Source organism: Ammodytes marinus (genome assembly GCF_949987685.1).
Source record: "Ammodytes marinus genome assembly, chromosome: 5".
NCBI classification, from domain to species: Eukaryota; Metazoa; Chordata; class Actinopteri; order Uranoscopiformes; family Ammodytidae; genus Ammodytes; species Ammodytes marinus.
Genome location: NC_137234.1, coordinates 16,286,958 through 16,307,819, shown reverse-complemented (window position 1 = coordinate 16,307,819; position 20,862 = coordinate 16,286,958). Strand labels below are relative to the sequence as shown.

Below are 20,862 nucleotides of genomic sequence, written 5' to 3'. Positions count from 1 at the left end.
AATGGAGTTTTGAGTTTTTTTGATTAATTAAGGCCCATATTGTTGAAATCACAAACATAGCTGATACACCTATAGTTTGGAAAGCTCCTCTAACTGTTTTTGGTGCATACTTGACAGGAGCCTCTTCTGCCTGGTAAAAATTGATAGGCCTACAATGTGAGATTGATTAACCATATTTTTTTGCTTCAATTTGAATGAATACAATTAAAATAGGGTACAGCCAAACTTGGCAAACGTTGGCTATTCAGGCAGTGCAGCTTGAAGTGGGCACTCTGGAGGCTGTAGGCCTATGCTCTCCACCCCCATCACTGACCAATGGGTTATTTGACTCAACAGCGCATGCTCTCTGTTGTGGAAGATTTCTATAAAAAGATCCTCAGCCTAGCAACAGGAGCTCTCAAGGTGCATTGCACACAGCCTTGTATGGGTGGGTCCGGATTTGAATGTGCCATTCAAATATGTAAAGAAAGATCCCCCTAAATGAATTATTAAACAATTATTTGTGTCATGTCATTTGCCCCTATCAGTTTGTTTGCGAGTAATGTTGCAGTCTAAAACTGCTCTCAGAAACAGAGAACAAGACATTTAATGCACCGTTGCCTCAGCAGAAAGCTCAGTGCATATCCCCCTCGTAAGAGCGCCAATTTGGTTTCAGTGAAGGCTGATTGAGCAAATTATTGCTATTGGTGCTGCATGAACTTTGAACCAAAGGAAACGTAAATGTGTTGGGTCTCTTAGCTTGATACAATGCTATTATCTGGGCTTTACTGTAGTCGTCAATGGTTTAGTTAAAGTCATTTTTATTTAAAAGTAAAGACTTGAGGGAATAATCAACAGTTAGGGATTTTATTTGGGCTTCATACTTCCAAGACAGATACCACTATCACACCTGCTTCAATGATCAATATTTTGACTCGAGACATTTGTTTTGTGAGAGGATACAACACTGTTGTAGAAGGGTGTGCCTTAACACCTCGCAAAAACAGCACCAAAAACAGGGCAGTATCCATTTACAGGTGTGGTACTTCAGATAAAGAGCATATAGGCTACGTCATGTTGCGTTGACTCACCTTTGACAGTTGACATAAGAACAGGTAGCCTAGTTCTTATGTTTGCTTAATTAGCAAGACAAATGATTCTGTGTACAGGTGTGGTCCTGTTCAACAAACTGTGTGGAGATTATTGGTAAAAGCATATCTTCAGCCTGTGTTATTTCAAGAGTTTGGAAATCATCTGCATGACCTGTAACGTCTCCTAAACTTAATTTATCTAACCTGTTAATGGTTGTTAAATGGAAATTGAAACCTTAACAAAGAAAACTATGTTGTCAGCCAGTTCAAACCAATGTGACACAATTCCTATTGCACTCTGAAATGTTTCTCTGTGAAAAGTTTGGGCCAGCCCCCTTTAGAATGTGACAACCCCCCTTCAGCTAATGTCTACCCTTGTGACATCAAATCATTCACCTTCACAGAAGGAATATCTGCTCAATGAGCAATACATGCAAAATCAGGAAATGTCTAGTGTCACATGCACTTTACGGTAGACTGCCTGTTGTTTTGAATGCATAAGTGTAAAGTGCATTCTTCACTTGGAAGCAAATGTAAAATTGTAATATTATAATGGCCACTTTTTAAAAGAAAGGGACCTCAGCTACTGTTTAATTATAACTGAGTTATGTGGCAGATCCTAAAAGCCAACTCAAATCTGAATTTTAACCTATGGAAAGAAAATCCCCTTCCCGTTGTTATTTGGTGCTGCCATCTGGTGGGCTAGAACTAATCAGATTTTAAACCGAAGGTAAAGTGAATATGTAAAAGGATCAATCATAAATTGTGTCAGTCTGTGTATCTTATCTACAAATATAGATATTGACTTATTGTTTACTATATGCTTATAGATCTGCTGAATGATTATGTCTATTATTATCACCATCCTATTCAGTCAAGATTTTCCCTGGAATCTGCAGGTCATGTAAATGGTCATGACCCAAGGAAATTGTGTTTTCTACAGGGCTATGTGTAAATGCTGCCTTCACATGCCGTCAGAATTTTTGCAATTGAGTTTAGAAGTGGTCAGAGGTAGAAAGATCTGTGACTCCCAATGGTTAACTGCGTCAAAATAGCAAAAGTGATGTCAGATTGGAATGTTTTGCTATTTTGTCTACACATATTATAAAGAACTATAGGCCTATTAGCTTTATTTCTAAAGTTTTGTCATTTGATTTTTTTTTATGTAGCCTAATTGTAGACACACAGAACATTGGCTGCACCATTATAGCCTACAACATCCTGCATTTACACAAACGTTGGAAATTAAATGTTTTCAAGTAGATTTTAATTTTTTTAATTTTTAGACAAAAATGCAATTATTCAAGAATTCCTTTACAATTATTGTTTTCCTGGCAACATGTAGCCTAGGCTATAATATGTATAATAAGAATATAATAAAGAAATAATTTAACATGAACAGTTCATTTCAATAGATAGGAAACAAGAAAATACAATGTTTATCATTAATTAACAAATTATATTCTGTAGCCTATAATTCCTATGAGGATTTGAGACGACGTAGAGGCCTAGGCCTAGTTAAAAAATCCTGGCAGTGTCTCAATATTTAAACTCATTGTTATGGACAGGAAGGCTATACTATTCTTATTTACAATTTTCTTCATCAAACACGGGCATACAATCTAGCAGCCAACATCCTTTTCTTTGCAACAGGAGGTCTGTAGCATAGGCTACGTGTTAGCAAAGTACGAACGTGCCGTGAAGGCAGCACAAACCCACATAATGCCCATGTTCAGCATTAGAAGCAACCAGGGAGCAGCGGGCTAGTCTGAAGAGCTCTTCCGGAGGCGGATAATCCCCAATCTACACACGAACTCCTAATGCTATCAGGAAGGAATTTCTATAGAGCCACTCAAGGAAACCACGTTTTGGAAACAAACGCAAGTTACGACCTAGAGGTCCACAATTGAGGACGAGCTTGGACGAGTAGCGACATGGATATTTTCTTGATTGTTTAGGCTAAATAGCGACATCTGACAGTGATAAACCGATCCTATAATGTGACAGCTGCTGTCACATTTCATCAAAAACATTTTTTTTGGGGGGGGGGGAGACACTAGGCTACTGCAAGGCGATCCTGCTTGGGTTTATTTTTCCTCCATTCCCTTTTTGTTCTTATTCCATCACTATGGCCACATATAACCTGGCTTTAACTTTTATTATTGCCGCTCTTTGGCGCGTCAGCTGTGAACCTCCAACTCTTCCATCAACCGCGACGCAGTTTAATTCAACATCAACATCCATCATCAACCAGGATGGACTGACGAATAATGTCACGGATGCTGCCGTGGGATCCCGGATCTCATCCATCATCACGCATCTCCCGACTCTGAAAAACATTGTTATTATGGTCTGCGTGGTAACAGCTGTTCTCATCACATGCCTGGTCATCAAGGTAGTCAGGTAAGCAGGTTAATGGCGGCTGTTTTACAGGCCCTATACATTTTTTTATTTAAATAAATCAGGCCTTAACAGTGATGCAGTCACATTATCATCAAGGTATTAAAGTCAGTTGTTCCTTGGAAAGGAATCTATTAGCAGCATGTGGTTGTGTTTGGCTCAATTAGAGGACGCCAATAGGAAAGGTTTAGGCCTATTATACAGGCAGTGTGTGAAGGCACTCATTACCATCATCTTTGCTCAGAAGGTTTTAGACAAGGCATTTTACAGGTTTACTGTAGTCATAATTCAGGGCTGCAATAAGGCTATGATAATTTCATTACTGGACTATCTATTGGTTGATCTCCCAGAGTCCAGTGTGATATAAAACAGGTTGCTGACAAAATGACTAATCGATCATCATAACATATGGAGATTTCTATTTATTTATCTATGACAATCCATTGATCGTTTCAGCACTTACTCATTTGAGGGACACATGATGAGTCTGTCTTTCTGTCTGTTAATATGGTTTTGATTTTGATCCTCTCCATCTGTAAAAACCAAAATAGGTTTTACAGCATGGGGTTGTGGTTTCAGCTTCTTGTTTTTGATGTGTTTTTTTATTTTCTCAAGCTTGACTTGTTTTCTCCCCCCACACACACACACACAGATCTGGAAGACGAATAAGAAAAACACGTAAATATGACATCATAACGACACCTGCGGAGCGCGTGGAAATGGCCCCCCTCAACGAGGAGAACGATGATGACGATGACTCAACCCTCTTTGATATCAAATACAGGTTTGTGCTTATTCATTTGCTGATGTTCATGTTGTAGTTATTCTTAGACCAAAGATCTTCTGTGTCTGCTGCCCAAATAAGTATGATTGCAGTTCTAAATCCCAGTCAAATTTTCAGAAGAGGTAGGCCTTCCCTTCATGTAAAGTGGAAATATTGACCATAAAAGAGTGTGATAAGGGCTTTAAATGTATCTGTGAAGGATGGATATAATATTCTAGTGTTTCTTCGTAAGGGTTAGAATACTTTTATATATTTGTTTATGTAAATTGCCTGGTTTCTTAATGCAACTATCTCACTTGCCGTTGCAGTCATAACGTGTTTTAACCTCAATTGTTCCTATGTAAAAGCACCTCCTGACTCTGTTTTGATTGTTTGACTTTGTAGATTCGCACAACAATTTAAGCAGAGTTAGCTAGCATGTAGTCAAAGCAGCTCTTTGTAGTGTCTCATTCTCATTTTAGTAGACATCATTTGAACTTCACTTTAGGTTTGAAGTCACAAGATGCTATATAAAACCACACTGACAGAATAAGAATAACTTTATCAAACACGGCGCGTAAAACATGTTTTTTGAACTCCTCTTGAAGAAACACACATTTTTTAAAGAAATATTGTTTCATTAGGTTTCACCCTTCCGTCCTCCTATTGTTCTGTAACACACGTCCACTTCCTCAAGGGAGGAAAATGATGTCCTGTTTACCTGACATTCCTGACTGCCCAGTTAGACAGACATCTGCACACTTCCTCCTTCAGCATGTTCACAGTAACACTATCTAAGATCATTCTGTAAAGTCACTGTGAGTAACCTTTTTCTTTTTTTTTGCAGGTGAAACCATCACTGACATCAATATTTGATAACTCGTGTTTTGCACGGGATAACTCAACTGATTTCTTGTATTTTGTTTGTGTTGCCAAGTCTTACTTAATCAGCAACTTCTAATGCTGCTTGTGCATGGCTTGTATCTTTCTTTAAAGGACCATAGCCGCGTAGGTATCGTTGTTTGCTTATTTGCCCCAAATACCAGATTCTTTTCTTATATTAAAGGTCAGGATGCTAAATTGTGTGAATTCTCCTCAAAAGTCAGTCATCAGGCTGTTATGACTTGTAGTTCATGTAGGTTATGAATTTTCATCTTCATAACAATTCGTTATGTTGTTCCTGACAGTTGTTGTTGTCATTTATTTTTTACACTTGAGCAACATCTTACAGCATGTTGGGATTGGCGGTTTATGGTAGAACTCCTGCCTACTTTGAAGCTGTGATCTACCCGTGTTAAAACGCAGGATCAGTCGCACTCCACTGATTGGAGTGGATATGTTATTTTTAAATGAATATGTGGTGGCCACTGAAGACCATCATATAACATTCAACAAATATTGTGCAGCAAATTCAAATGTAAAACTTGCACACTCTTAATAATCATGTTGATATTTTCAACTAAACTTTCATACCAAATATATTTCTATTTACTTAACCACTTATTGTGCACATATACTGAAGGCATTCTATATATTTTTCTATTGTGTGTTTTTCTCGACATTCCTGTTTTGCTGCTATCTCAGCTGAAGTTTTCCCTAAGCTCTCAAGCTTCAAATTTGATTTCAAGCGCAAAAATAAAATTGTCAGGACATATCTGTCAGGAATTTACGGAGTACACCCATTTTTGCTAATTCTGTTGTGATCAGGTTTGTTCAATCATGTGACTCATTCCTTTAAACCAAGTAACCACTGTGCAAAGTCAACAGCAGGTTTAAAGATTGTAGTGATGTAGTTACAGTATTTAATGTGTTCGACCTGCACCGTCTTTTTCTTCTTTTTAAAATCTCAAAAATGTCATATCAACAAATTATGTTAAGTTAAACAATCAAACGTTCCATGGAATCTTTTATCTCTTGTTTGAGATAGTAGTTGAGCAGCTAGTCCAGTAAAAAGTAAAGTCGCCCACAATAATTTCCATTAATGGCTCATTGACTCTTGTAATGTCTAACTTGAGAAAGCCCTATTTTTGCCTGAAGGGTTGCTTTTTTGTTCTCCAAATTTTTTGATGTATTTTTTAAACATTTTCTTCATATGTCAGTCACATCATGTAGGTTATTCTCACCAGATGTGATTTCCCTGGGCTTGCAATGTTTTAAATGTACTATTTTTAGTTGTAGTAGTACCTTGCAGTCAGATAGGCAAAACAGTACAAACTGCCAGCTACAGTAGCCTACTCACTGTATACCACAGTAGCCTACTGTATGCCAGTACTAAACCAAACTGAGGCCCAGTGTATTTAACACTTTGGTTATGTCTGTTGATGGAAATGTTTAGACATTTGGTTTTAAAATGGAGGTTTGACCTTTTTCTGACAAAGACCTCAAATTACTAATTCAAACAATGAAAACCATATTTTTTTCTTTATATTTGTTATATCTTTAATTAAATTACATTACACAATACAAAGTATACAAAGTATGATTTCAAGTTAATGAAAGTAATTGCAGGTGTTGAACAACCTTCCTGATAATCACTGTAAACGGGCATCCAGATTAGGTTTCTGCAGCAAGCATGTTTGTGGGTTTTGTAGGTGACCTTCTGTTTTAATCCAAGCTGTTATTTGATAGTGAACCATGGCTTAAAGGGGCAGCTCTTTACCAAACTACCTCTGCCCTATTGGTTAACCAAGGAAAAACTGGAATGGCCTCTCTTGTTCAATATACTCAACATTTTCTTTCCAGGAGAAAGAATATTGTGTATTTTCCTTTTTGTAAATTATTGACATTCACAAAAAACTGAAACATTTATGTTTAATTTTAGATTTACAGTACAACAGGTATGGATGTGTGAATGTCTGTCCAGATTTCTGAATCACATGTGAATGAAACTTTCAACCATATTTTTTATATTATGGACTCTAGTAGATTGTTGGCTGTCTCATGTGTTTTGCAATCAGACTATATGACCACTGTTCATCATGCCAATGTTTAATGTGAGTCTTTCACTGTATGTGCAGAGAACTGCAGCTCAACTGTAGATCGGTTTGTCTCAGGATAGTATGTTACCCTTGTACAGTTATCCTCTCTCCGATCTTGGCGGCATCTGTTTATCTTATCTTGAGCTGTGTTTGTGAACTTTTGGAAGAACCCTGCTCATTTGAAGACGCCAACTCTGGACTTTTATTAGATCTGAATCATCTGCTACACAAAGTTCCTCTTGTGAAATGAATCAAAGTCGTTGTGGTAGCTATTTGAAGACTTTAGCTAATTACCCAAATCCCACATTTAAAGCAAAGAGAATTATACGTTCAAACTGTTTTGGAGTTTTATTGAAAATGACCTTGAGTCCCTGCTTGTTTTGTGTTTTACACAGATATTTTGTGAAATGTCTTGTGTACCACAACCGTTTCCTCAGTTTCCATTCTTTGAAAAAAACTACTGAAATAAAACAGCTTCCTTTGAAGTGTTGAATCATTTAAAGAGGGAGGCTTGAAGTGTTATTTTTTCCATTCAAATCCTTTTCAATATGTTCTGCAACAGACAAGTACATTCACTTTGTCATAAGTTATGCATCCTTGAGTCATACTTAATATTTGAAATACAAAAAAAGTCAATATACTTAAGATGTATGTATTAAGACAAGACAAACATGCAAAAGCTAACATTTGTTAACTGGGATTTGGCCATCAAACCGATTCTAAAATACAGTATAAGCCTACATGACAAAGTCTGAAAAAAAGCTATTCAGCATCATCCCCACAGTTTCACATGTCTGTGGAAAGTTTTCTAAATTGTGGACAATTCCAGAGTCTGGGTTATTAAACTTAATTGTCTTGGTCGCAGAATGTTTCTATTTTTGCCGAGCCAAAATTAGCTTTTTACAAATAAACCGTTCATTGCTTGAGCCTGCTGACGTCTCTAGTTTGACTTTCATGTTAATTCTTAACTTCTTAAATGGCAGCATAGGCCAACATGGGAGTCAACAGGCGCATCCTGTCAAAACAACACTTTCATGGACGAATCACATGGCTCGAAGCGCATGAGAGGCTACTTGTTAGACTGGAAAGCTCTTCAATTATTTCAAATACTTCTTGCAATTAGTACTAAAAGAGGCATTTTGTTGCAGAGAAAAGCCCAGTGATGAGAAAACATCTTGAAATCTCAACAAGCAAATCTCTGGACGTTTACTGAGGTGAAGCTAAGAAGGAAAAAACATTTATTCCAAACTAGCATTAAATGTATGCATTTGTTTGACGAATCCATCTGTTATCTGCATGAAAATGTACAAAAAACCTTTTTTCCAACTTTCTTTGTACAATTTTCGTTGTTATTTTTAGTGTTTATTCAGGGTAACAAAAGTGATTGATGCGTTTAAGACATTCATGTATTTCTGTTCTTCCATCGGTCCTGTCAAGAGGAACTTGGATATACCTGGAACATTCTTTTTTTTTTTCTGGGAATTTGAATTGTCCAGTTTTAGATAGTTACTTGTATTTAATATAGGCACAAAATACTGGCAGCTTCAATCAAATCCACAACTATCTGGATCAACCTATAATGCTATCCGGATCGACCCATAATGGTTGAATACTTACCCAAACTCAGTATACAACACGTAAAATGTGTACACCATTTCAAATATGTAAAGGCATACAAGTTATTGTATTCAGTGTTTACTACACTAGAGCTGCTGCTATCTAAGGAAATTCCTTCAAAGCACATTATGAGGCTCATTTTCTTACAGCGTTTGTAAGAATATCACTGATACATTCATATAAAAAAAAGAAAAGAAAGACAATCAAAGGGTCTTCTTGCTACAACTGCACAACCTTAGTCTGATCTCACCACTTACATGTCCAGTGCATTTAAAAGACAGGGCTGGTGCTCTTTGAGAAAAGTTTACAAAATGAGTCAACCATATGGGAAGTCTGTGTAAACATTCTTATGTGAACAGCTGGTGGTCCTCGTAGACGCTGAATGCAATTCAGCATGCTTCCTTTCCTTTATTGGGCTCTCGTGGTAACCTAACGGTACCACATCAAATGGCAGTTTTAAACAACTTGGCTTTATGAATTTTCTCTTATGGATTTACTTGTTGTACTGCAAAAGCCAGTTAAGTTGCTTTACAAAGTTACAAAAGCATGACATTTTCTCTGTCCGAGAAAAAAGTAGTATTACAACAACTCTTTTAAAAAGATCTTCATCCAAAGGGTTTTGATCATATTAAAAACTAATGTGAACCAACATTTGTCTTATTTCATCATCACTATCGCCTAATATTAAGTGCTTCCATCTTGTGGCCCAACAAGTGACTCACAAGAACCATTAATTCAACAGCTCCTCACACTGGCTAAATTGCAACACACGCTTGAGCCGTTTCATAGCACAAAGTGGGAATATTTTTTATAGCAAATCCCAAAGCCAATTTTGAAAACAAAAACACCAACGTGTGTTCTGAATCCTTAATCCATAACTACCAAGGGGTCATCGCCATGTTCCCTCAGCCCTATGTTCCCTCAGACATACATTCCCCCAGCATCAGGGCTGGAATTCCATAATGCACATAATGGTTTTGTTTTTTGTATGATCATGAGCAAAAATGTTGTGAAAATGCACGAAAAAAATTGTGAACTTCTTGATTGTATTTATCTGAGGGAACACAGGGGCTGACAGAACAAAGACAAGCTCCCACTCTCTACCACACTGGAGACCTTGGACAGACTGTGACAGCTTCAAATCGGCTGTTTGAGGACAATACAGGGGCTCCAAAGATGGACATGATCTCCACCACTCGGGTTACACCAGCAGAAGGGACAGAAAAAAGAAAAGAAAAAGAGTCTCGTTATTTGAAAGGTTGCCATAGAAATCTCATTAAAAAGTTTAAAACCCACCAGAGCTGGAAATAGAAAAAAAGTTCACTGCAATGACGCTTATTCAAGTTTCATAAAAAGTGCTGTAACAAGAACACAGTTTGAACAGTTTAAAGTGGTTCCCATGGGAGATATTTCTTTCTGCTATTATTAGCCCCGGCATGAGCTCCTATGGTCCTATGGTCTCATCTCCACACCGCAGGTCCCAGTGTGGAGCCGCAGCGCCCCCTGTCTGTGCAGCGTGCTCAGGGTCCTGAACTCTAGAGGCATGGTGTGAGGACTGGAGCTGGAAGTGTACTCGTACTTCAGAGTGTCATAGTAGTGGTATTTGACCGCTTGGCCACGTGGGTCGCGCGGGAAGGGCCAGAAGCCGTAAAGATGGATCTCATCACAGAAGCGTGTTGCCATGGTGTACATGAGGAGCCCGGTAGTGGGACGCTTGATGTGCACATTGTTGGTGAGCCAGTACCTGTTGGGGAAGAATCACACAGAATCTGATTAGCTGCAGCCAATGAGTTGTTAAGTGTCACCTCCTAGACTAGTGAGAGCAAAAGGAAGAAACAGGTTCATGGTGCCCGCAGCTCTTTTCTAGTTCAACACACCTACAGTATCTGTAGGAAGCGATAGTTGTCTCCTTCAGTGAGGCCTTTATAGGTGTTTGATATTAAGCCTGAGATGCAGCATGCTGGTGCACACAGAGTAGAGCGGAATCCACACAAGTACAGATGTGGAGCTTGCCCGATGTGTTACTCTGTTGTTGTTGTTGTTGTTGTTGTTGTCTCTCAGATAATCAATGGTAAATTTTCTTTTCTTGCTTTTTTTACAAGTAAGTTTTGGAGAGGCAGAGAGGAAATAGGGCAGAGAGGGGAAAGACATGAACGACCGAGGGGCGGATTTTTACCCGGGTCTACTGCGACGAGAACTGAGCCCTTCCCCCACATTTTATTTTCTTTCTCCATTTGCTCAGTGGAGTAACTGCAGATAAATCTTCTGCTTAACAAGATTTTTGGTCTAATAGTCAGATATTATTTCTAATATTATTAATTTCTAATCAATTATTTTATTGAAAAATGTATTGAGTCATTTATCATTCACTTATTTTCAGGTTTCAGCTTCTCAAATGATGATTTGCACCTTTTCTCAGTTTTTTAGCATTGTAAAATGAGTAACTTGGAGGTTTTGCACTGTAGAATAGACAAAATATGCAATTAGAAGATGTCATTTTAAGCTCTGGGTAATGTATTTGCAGCCCTATTATTAATACACATATCCATTCGAAAACAATCTGGCTCAAACTCATGAATCTAGTGCAATGTTCTTGATGCCAGTGCAGCCATCTGCACAAACAACTATACTTTTATTTTTGTCTAGTTTCAAGACAGACACTCCTGAAATATAATGGAAAACCAAACAGTTTGCAGAGCATTTACTGTTGTTTTTTTTGGAAAAAAATTTACTTTTAGGCTGAATGTTGGATTAAATTACTTGTTGCATGTTTACAAAACACGCATGTTCTTTAAGTTCTCTTTAGGTGACCCTCCTTACAGTTTGATACCTAGGGAGCAGCAGATGGTCACACGATAAATTAATTAATTGAATTAATAATTTTTATTAATTAGTAATTTCCCTTCCAGTACTAGCCTATTACTCCAGCCTCTAAGGCTACGGCCATTGCCCCCCTCTGTGGTAAGTGTGGAAGGTTGTGTTGAGATGCAGAGGTTGTTCTATTTAAAGCGGTTCATATGGCATGAACGGCAAACAGTGGACATGTGTTACAGTCGAAACCGAACACTACACCAGTTGATAAGCATTTTAACAAGCAGAGAAGATGGTCTCATTATCAGTGAAACGGCCCGGCGGGACATTTTGGTTGGAGTGAAAATGAGCTACTGCACATCATGATATGGGAGCATTTATCAGACACCACTATTTAAAAAAAAAAAAGCAAAGGCGTATGTTTCATCTCCCAAGTCAATTTCAGGCTAATTATTTTCTCTTGTAAAAACACTATTCTTACAGACTGTGAACTAAACATAAAACCATGCTGGATCCCTTTTGCAATACAGATTGTTAGTTTCGGGGAATACAAAATGGCATAGTTCTGTCACTGACCAAACTGGTTGTTAAGCTTTACATAATACAGGAAATGATGTGGAGCAGAGTCTGGGTGTGATGAAAGAGAGGTGAGGAAGGCAAAGGAATAGCAGAAAGGGATTTCTTTATATGAAGCTTGAAGGCAGTGGAGGCTGATCTGCAAAAAGCTGTCCTCCAAAAATATCATTGACTCTAAAGTAAATCAATACAGATGATAAGGATTAACAAAAAAATACTGTTGTATCAAGTCCTATTGTAACAAAGCTTTGCAGCATCGCTCATCATCTGTGCTAGATCTGAGCCAATGCGCCAGCCTACCACAGTAGCCCATCAGTAGCCTAAACTGAATAACACAATTTGAAGCTGACAATAAATCAATGTTTTGCAAATAATATTCAAGCATATGGTGTTGTAAATTGTTGTCTTGACTCTGACACTTCTGCTTAGTGTCTGGTTATTTGGCAACCTCACCACAATACCACAGCAAGATCTCTAATAGCTCTGTAAAGGGTATGTAAACAAAGGGGGCCCACTGTAGCTAGCGACATGCCCCCTAACAGAGCATAGGCTGTGAATCAACACTGGATTTTTGTTCAGCATGCACACAGTAGAGACATGTAGCGTATCAGGAATCGCAGAATCGCAGACTCCACCTTTAATGCGCATATATTGAAAGAGTAGGCTAGTATCGATCTTCTCATCTTAATCTCCGCAATAGAGCAGGAGCAGCAGTTTAACTGCTTGTTTAAGGGCGACAACAATTGATCCTAGCAACCAAATCAAAACATAAAATGACACTGATCTGTACTGTCTACTCGTGGTTATGTCTTTCGCTTCAGAACAGAGACACATTTCACACTTCAAAGGGATTTGGTGAGACAACACCGAGGTGCACCCTGGGTAAAGAGAGAGACAGAGTGAGAGAGAGTGAGAGAGAGAGAAAGAGACAGATGCTGCACCTGTTGGATCAGCTTCAATGCCCATGTTTTGAAAACAGCCACCGGGGTTGCAGTTGAAAATTTGCCCACACTTTTGATTATGCTCCTGCTACAGGTGTTCTTATAAAGACGGCCCACCATGGAGCCCTATAGCTCGGAGCTGCATCTTACCCTCTGACGGCGTGGAGCAGGCGCAGTGAGGGGAAGGCGGTGCGTACGTCCACCGTGTGCTGCAGGATGAGACGGAGGGCCCACTCCACACGCTCCTCTCCCCCCTTGGCCATGAAGGCGGGGATCCACAGCACGCTGCCACTCAGGCTCTGGAGACGCTGCAGGAAGCGTTCCCTCCACTCCTCGCTGACCAGGTCCTGGAAGGCCCGCTGCACCACCGAAGGGTTCATGGTCACCAAGTTGGTCCGCCGCCCGACGTCCCCATAGTATTCCTCCACCGGTGCAAGGTTACACCTGAAGAAATAAACAACAAAGACAGGTCTGTGTTAATGATCTGGTTCGTCTTTGGTTTGATCCCCACCGGATTGCGGACTCAGCTCGGGTGAGACGCCCAGATTTTTTTTCAGGGTCATTTTGGTTGGTTATTAAGAGGTGTGACCTTCAGCTTGTATTTCTACAAAAGTTCCCTCCACACTGTCTGTTTCACAGTGAGGAAGACAGAACCTGAAAAATGTGTATGTGGTCGGCCTACATGCGATTTCCAAAGTCTTCTTTTTTAGTTTCTGGGAGCAGAAGTAAAAATCTGTTAATGTTGGTCAATCTCTTGCATGTTATAATATTGTCAGCTGGCTCATGCACTATAAACTGAAGGAGCACCTTTAAATGTAAAAAGGTACGATCCAATAGTTTTATTTAGTTTATTTTTTTAAGTTCATCTGAAACATTTTGAATCACCCAATTTCTAGATACAAGATATGTCGCATTCTTTATCTTACAGCCCAACGGTTTCCGACGACACAGTGAAAGCCAATGCACCTGCTTTGGCAAGCACTTGGTGCAAAAGATGAAAACGGAAAAATGTGACAAATGCACACCCCCTGCTGCTGACTCCAATTTATTTTGGAAAGCTCGCCTCCGACAAATTGCAAGCAAATTATTCCCTTTACATTGTCATAACACAGATCTGAAATAATCTGTAACTAGTACTCAAAATAGTGTAGAAATCATGAACTCTTCTCATCAGCATAACATTGCAGCACAAGATAAGATATACACACCAACAGAATCAATTTCAGAATAAAAAAATGTGGGTAGGGGCCGGGGGGGAGGTCTTAGAAGGATTTCAAGGCTTACTCAACTATCGATCAATCGGCTCAATGAGGTGCTACCATAGACAGCCACTTCCTGCTCCATTTATACAACAACATTAAGCTTATTGATTTATGAGGGGATGTTCTGGCAGTAGATACCAAGCACTAAACCCTGCGTTCAGTGATTGTTTTGTTAGATTGTTCCTAGCTGAATCCAGAATCCCAACCAGAATACTTTTATTTTTTTCATCTTCTATTATAATACAACCTCTGACAACATCCAATTGCAAGTGTGATTAGTGATAAATAATAAATTTTACAACCCCTTTGTTTTCACCTAAGCACAAAACAGAGATTTATCCAGTGAATGAGAGCAGGGCCCCAGGGAGTTTCGGCATTTCTCTACAAATATAAACAGTGTCTTCTTGCTGGATGCAAATGCCTTTTCAAGACGTCAGTTTAAGGTATAATTGTGCATTTAATTGATCGCAGTCTGGCAGTACATCACCAACTTTTAATCTGTGAACAGCCTTGACAAGTTTTCAAAAGGTGCGATGAATACATTTGTGTGAGTGCCCAAACTGAAGCTGAATTAAACTGAGGAACCAGAGAAAGTGGCCAATGTAAATTATAGTCCTAGGAAAGTGAAATCACTTAAACTAATGTGCTAATCTATTTCAAGTATTCTCCACTTTAACTTGCAAGTGTTGTGATGTATTTAAAATGGGAGAAGTCCAAATTGAAACAACTAAAATCTAGATATACAGTACCTGATGACAAAGTCGTGAGAGTCGATCTCGGGCCCACAGCTGCTGTTCAGCAGGATCCCCGAGTTTCCCACAATAGCGCAGCTTCTGTGATGTTGGTTCTTCATGGGGGACACGGTCGGTAAGAGACGGTAGAGGTTCTCCGAGATGTTCGTGGTGCTGTGGCGATCGAAAACATAGTGGACGATATCTCCCGCTTTCAGGGTGCCCTTTAGAATAGAGATGTCTCTCTCTGGATCAAGAAACCTCAGAATATTCTTCCTGTCGAAAGAGGAAAGTAGTACACAACACGAGTTATGAAAGGCTCCGCTAAACTGAGTGTAAAAAAAAAGGAATAAACAAATTGGTGATGGCTGTGCAGAGTGCTGCGTGTGCCTGATGAGAATGGAGAGGGTCTTGTTGAAGGTCCAGCTGCTTGATGAGAACCTGGCAGTGTTATTGTAGCTCGGAGTGAGGTGATTGACATCTTTGCTGGACCTCGGCAGAGCAGTCGGATCAACGTGTGCTGCAGCCTCTCTGAAAGAGAACGAAAAAGCCATGTCATCTACACAAGGAACTCTGGGGGTAAATTGTACCTTCCCTTTTCACCCTATATTACAACTTTTTATTATCCGAACAGAGGCTCTAAGAATAGAGGGCGTCATGTGCTGTACATATTGTAAAGCCCTCTGCATTAATGTTTTGATTTGTAATAGCCGAAGGCCAGAGGCATTATGTTTTTGAGTTGTCTGTGTGTCAAATTTGGCACAAACTCACATTCCGACTCAAAGATGAAGTGATTACATTTTGGAGATCAAAGGTCAAGGTCACTGTGACCTCAAATGTTTTGAGCACAATATTTTAAGAATGCATTGAGAGATTTATGTCAAATTTAGCACAAACCTACAATTGGACTCATAACATTTTGGAGTTCAAAGGTTATTGTGATCTTACATATTGTGAGGTTGCAGTGACCATGTACTATATTGTAGCTTCTTAGGAGCTTTATTGCCTACCACCACTGTACTTTCACCGTTAGGCAATTGTATGCCTCACAGGCCATACAACTGCAAGGCGGTAGTTCTAGTTAATTAAATAAACAGGAGTGGTATGATGCTTCTTCATTATTCTCCAAAAACAAGTACGTGTCTGTGCACTGCATTCATTTCATATCTAGTATAAAGCAGAATGAGAATATCAGATCCGCCTCAACAAGAACAAATACTAACTAGAATAATGAATCCATCAGTATTAGTGTTTTTACTATAGAATATATCAAAAGTTTGGAGGACGTTTCTGCAAAATTAGTACTTTTAAACAACAATACTTTAAAATGACATTCATGCAGGACTTTTACTCATAATGGAGTGTTTGACCTGAACGAAATATCTGAACTTTTCCGCCACAACTGTGGATTTAAGCAAAATTTGCTCTTCTTGGCTCAGCATGGACAAGGCTTAAAGTAATTTAGATGCATTAAAGTGAAGTTATTTGAAATACTTTGAATTTATCCTTATTCTCATGGCAGATGTGTTTGCGTTGTCACATGGATACTGCCACGTTGATGAGTATTTATAGCAGGTTGCTGTAAAAAGTAATGAGACGCTCACTGCCAATGACTCACTGTTATAGAGGCTGCAAGAGAATGAAATGACCAACGCTGACAGAAAATTATAAAGAAGCACCAGTGAGTTCCCCACTGGAGGTCTAGTAGCCATATGTACAGTATGTGTGTGTGTGTGTGTGTGTGTGTGTGTGTGTGTGTGTGTATATAATTGGATTTCAGACCTGTGCGGTTTAGGGATAAGCCGGTTCAAGTTCATCGGCTTTGAATGTCCAGTATTTCTAAAGAAGACAAAAAGAACAAAATAATTCAGATTGAATTATGAATCACATGCTGCAGACTGAATAAAAGCGCGGATGTTACAACAAATGTTGCCAATTTATTGAACACTAGGCGCACTGTGTACTACTGCCTTCTTTTTGGGAAAGAACAAAGTGGTACTTTTATTAGAGTGTTCCACTGAGGGCCCATCTGCTGATGTAATGAGAAGAAATGTGTGCGCCTTAATGGAGCCCCATTACACTGAGAAGAGGTTTTCTTTTTCATGGTGGGTGTGCTGAATACACCAGTCCGAGAAGCAGTTACAGTAAGCCCGCTGTATGTGCACTCCGATTCTTAAGCATCGGTCTCCTTTGCAAGAACCTGACCTTGATCACATGATGAAATTAGACGAGCTAATGCTGGCAGCAGCTGAGTGAACGAAGGAGAGTGAAACTGGAGCAGAGGAGTATAGTGCTGCCATGAGGGACAGGTGTGCTGCAGGCGGTCCTTTTACTTACACCCCTACTGGCTTTGAATGCATCGTTCTAATTGTCTTAAAGCTGCATCCGTGCAGAAGTAGGATTTGTTCTGGTTATTTTACTCCCATGGCGGAATCACAAACCAATATGACTTAATTTCCACTTGTGACACAGACGGTTAATTGTGTTCAAAAGGAGATGTTCTTGCCGAAAATGGGAGAACGTGTGAATCCACAAGTCATCTTTGCTATTCATCCTCTTTGTGGCAGTAGTGATCTTGTACATAATGGGTGATGGCTGAGAGCAAGAGGAGAATGTTGCACTGTGTGGAGTATTGGCTTTTCCCATGAGGGGCCGTCAGAAGTCTTTTGAAGCTACATTGAAGCTGCCCTACTCAACATTTCAAAGTCTGAAATTGATAAAAAGGAAAGGTTAACAATTTGATGCCCCTACCCTCCCCACCCATCTATCTCTCACACACACACCACTCTCTCTTATGGTGTGAATGTAACCAATCCCGCATGCAGGCTGCTGCAAGACAAATAGCCCAGTCCTTGGAGACCCTGGCAGGCTGCTGTCGGAACAGCTGCGACTTCTGCACCCAAGTGTTACAAATGTGGAGAGAGAAAGAAAGAAAGAAAAAAAGCACACACCCCACATTAAACTCCAAAACTTCAATACAATCTATCCCCCCCCCCCATACTAATTTAGCTACACTTGTTTCCCCAACACTTAACAGATGTAATCTCAATCTTGCGGGCAAAAGCCTGAAGGCGAATACAGCTGCTGGACAATAAAACAATGGACTAGGCTATAGGCTATACCTCACAGACAGACATAGGTTAATGCATGGGTGGGATGGACTATACTGTGTGGGCTACTTACGCAGATTCTTCTTCCACTTCTGCAATATCGTCTATGATCAACACAACAGCCACCAACGTTACAAAGGCGAACAGCAGCGTGCGGAATACGAGCGGCATGGTTGAAGGGGAGGGGGAGGCTTGAGCCGGTGCTGCACCCGTCTCACATTCACCTTCTTCGGTTTCCCATTTACTACACACCAGCGCCAATCCGCTCGGCCATCTCTCCCATTGTTCTTATCGCAGCGGTCGGACCACACGAGCGCCGTGTTCCTCTCTGCCTTTCTCTCCGTACCTACTAGGCTATTACCACCACCTCCTCAGACGGTGCGTGTGTGCCTCGTGCCTTGTTTCCCCGACGGAGCGACGTCGCTGCCCGTCTCCACCGCCGGCACCTCTTTTCCCCAGTCAAACTTTGAAAGCGTGCACCCACCAAGGAGCAGCAAAGATGTGGACCACATGCAATCTTAAAGGCGCAGGGACCAGATCTCCATCCCGACACTTTCTCCAGGTGTTGTTAGGAGGAGAAGGAGGAGGGGTGTGAAGTGGGGGGTATAGAGACAGACCGGACAGGTGTATGTGAGGCAGGTGGACAGAGTGTGCACATTTAATCCGAATCAGTATCAGAAAAGCCTTCATTGTCATAGCATAGGAAAACAACGAAATTAATTTAGACTCTCAGGTGATGAATTCCAACATGAAAACATTCAGTGGGCTAAAAAGGCAATAAATAGCCTATTTTAGGCTAATTCAGATGATAAATATAACAAAGTGTTTTATGGATGGCAGGAGTTTAAATTATTTGCATTTCAGTTTATTTAGGGTGCTGATGGTTGTGGGATACAGTCTAATAACGCACACGTGTGTCCGTGTGTGTGTGTGTGTGTGTGTGTGTGTGTGTGTGTGTGTGTGTGTGTGTGTGTGTGTGTGTGTGTGTGTGTGTGTGTTTTAGTAGCGTTTACTTTCAAAATAGAGGTCAAAGCGACAGTGAAGCTCACAGTGAGCCCCCAGTGGATCAGACGCCTGGAGCTAATGGGGACATCTTTTTATAGCAGTGCATTGGTGTAAGTGCAGTTGTATCACAACATTTCAGAGAGAAATAATACGGTTTGTACTCCTAATACATGCTTCTTACAGCTGAAGATTTTTACTTAAAAACACATGATAAGTTTATGTGTTGATCAGGATTAAACCAAATATGTGTTTTTTGCTTGTAATCCACACACACACACACACACACACACACACACACACACACACACACACACACACACACACACACACACACAAACACAAAAGCTGATGATGTTTACGATGCCTGCGAGTTGTGTGTAGTTTCACCAAAGCATGGTTATTCATTTTCATAGCCGTTTCAAGACCTGGAAAGGAACAATGATGCAAGATTTCACAAAAGAGCATAATTTAGAAGAAATTCAAAAGTTTTTCCTGCCCCATGAACCATCTCACAACCCCCTCAGATTCATCTCGTGACCCTTTGGAAGTTCCCCCGACCCCTAGGTCAGGAGGAACCTCTGGACTTTACTACCAATTGGAAGTTCCCCCGACCCCTAGGTCAGGAGGAACCTCTGGACTTTACTACCAAAGTGTATCTCAAGTTAAAACCAGCTCCACGTTGATCAGAGGCAGCAATACATATAAAGTATACATGTCATGAAGCCTACAATAATATAATTGTCACAGGGTTCATTTGTTCACATTTGCTGCCTACAATACCTCAAGTACATTTTGCTAATACTTTTGTACTTTTACTCTACTTTTAGATTTCAAATGCAGGACTTTTACTTTGAAATGGATTATTTTAACATTGTTGTTTGTGGTATCTTTTATTTTCTTGTGGTATATACGTTCCTTATCTAAATACCCCTGCAGCTACGAACAGCCTGAATCATGCCGCAGGGAGTCTAGTAGGAGAGGATTTAGGTTTTGGGGGCAGGTATAGGCTCCAAAACACTCAACCAATGTGAACTGCCGAGGTCTTTCTCACTGCCTACTATTTACTTGGACTTCTCTTATTTTTCAGCTTGGCGTGAAATATTCCCACCAAGTAATACACAATGGACACTGTTGTTATTGAAAAAAATTAATGTGTTTGAAGCTCAGATTTCTCACTTCTTTTTGCGTTGCCTAGGGAATTTCAATTTCTATTCTTGTGGAAGACCACAAGACTGCTGATGATTGGGGGAAAAAGGAATGCATCAGACCATATGGTTTGTATTGCTGTTGCCTGCGTAAGGCTGTGCTGTGTATAGGTCTTTTTTCTTTGATTTTACTTCATGTTTATGCTGAAAAAGCTAGGTGGACATGTTTGCTCTTTCTTGCAGATTCTCACTCAAATGTTTGCTACACCTCCAGAATATAAACTGTACCCGCTGGAGTAGCAGCAAAGACCAAATGGAGCATTGAGTCATTCACATGTTAACATTTTAATTATCTATAAGTTACAAATGTTTGCGCACAGAGGTCATTTTAATTATAAGAGCTCCATTAACTGCACTGAAAGCTATCACTGTAATTAACTAGTGTGCGAGAAC

General features: G+C 39.9%; 1 protein-coding gene across 1 annotated transcript; it reads right to left on the bottom strand.

The window, feature by feature from the left end:
• Positions 1 to 10,280: 10,280 nt before the first annotated feature.
• On the bottom strand, positions 10,281 to 18,430 carry st8sia2 (ST8 alpha-N-acetyl-neuraminide alpha-2,8-sialyltransferase 2; the record flags this gene model as incomplete). The annotated part of the gene is made up of 5 exons (XM_080027654.1): positions 10,281 to 10,572; positions 13,307 to 13,600; positions 15,168 to 15,680; positions 16,932 to 16,988; positions 18,333 to 18,430. 5 exons carry the CDS (start codon positions 18,428 to 18,430, stop codon positions 10,281 to 10,283), a joined length of 1,254 nt encoding a protein of 417 aa, XP_079883780.1.
• Between the last annotated feature and the right edge of the window lie 2,432 nt (positions 18,431 to 20,862).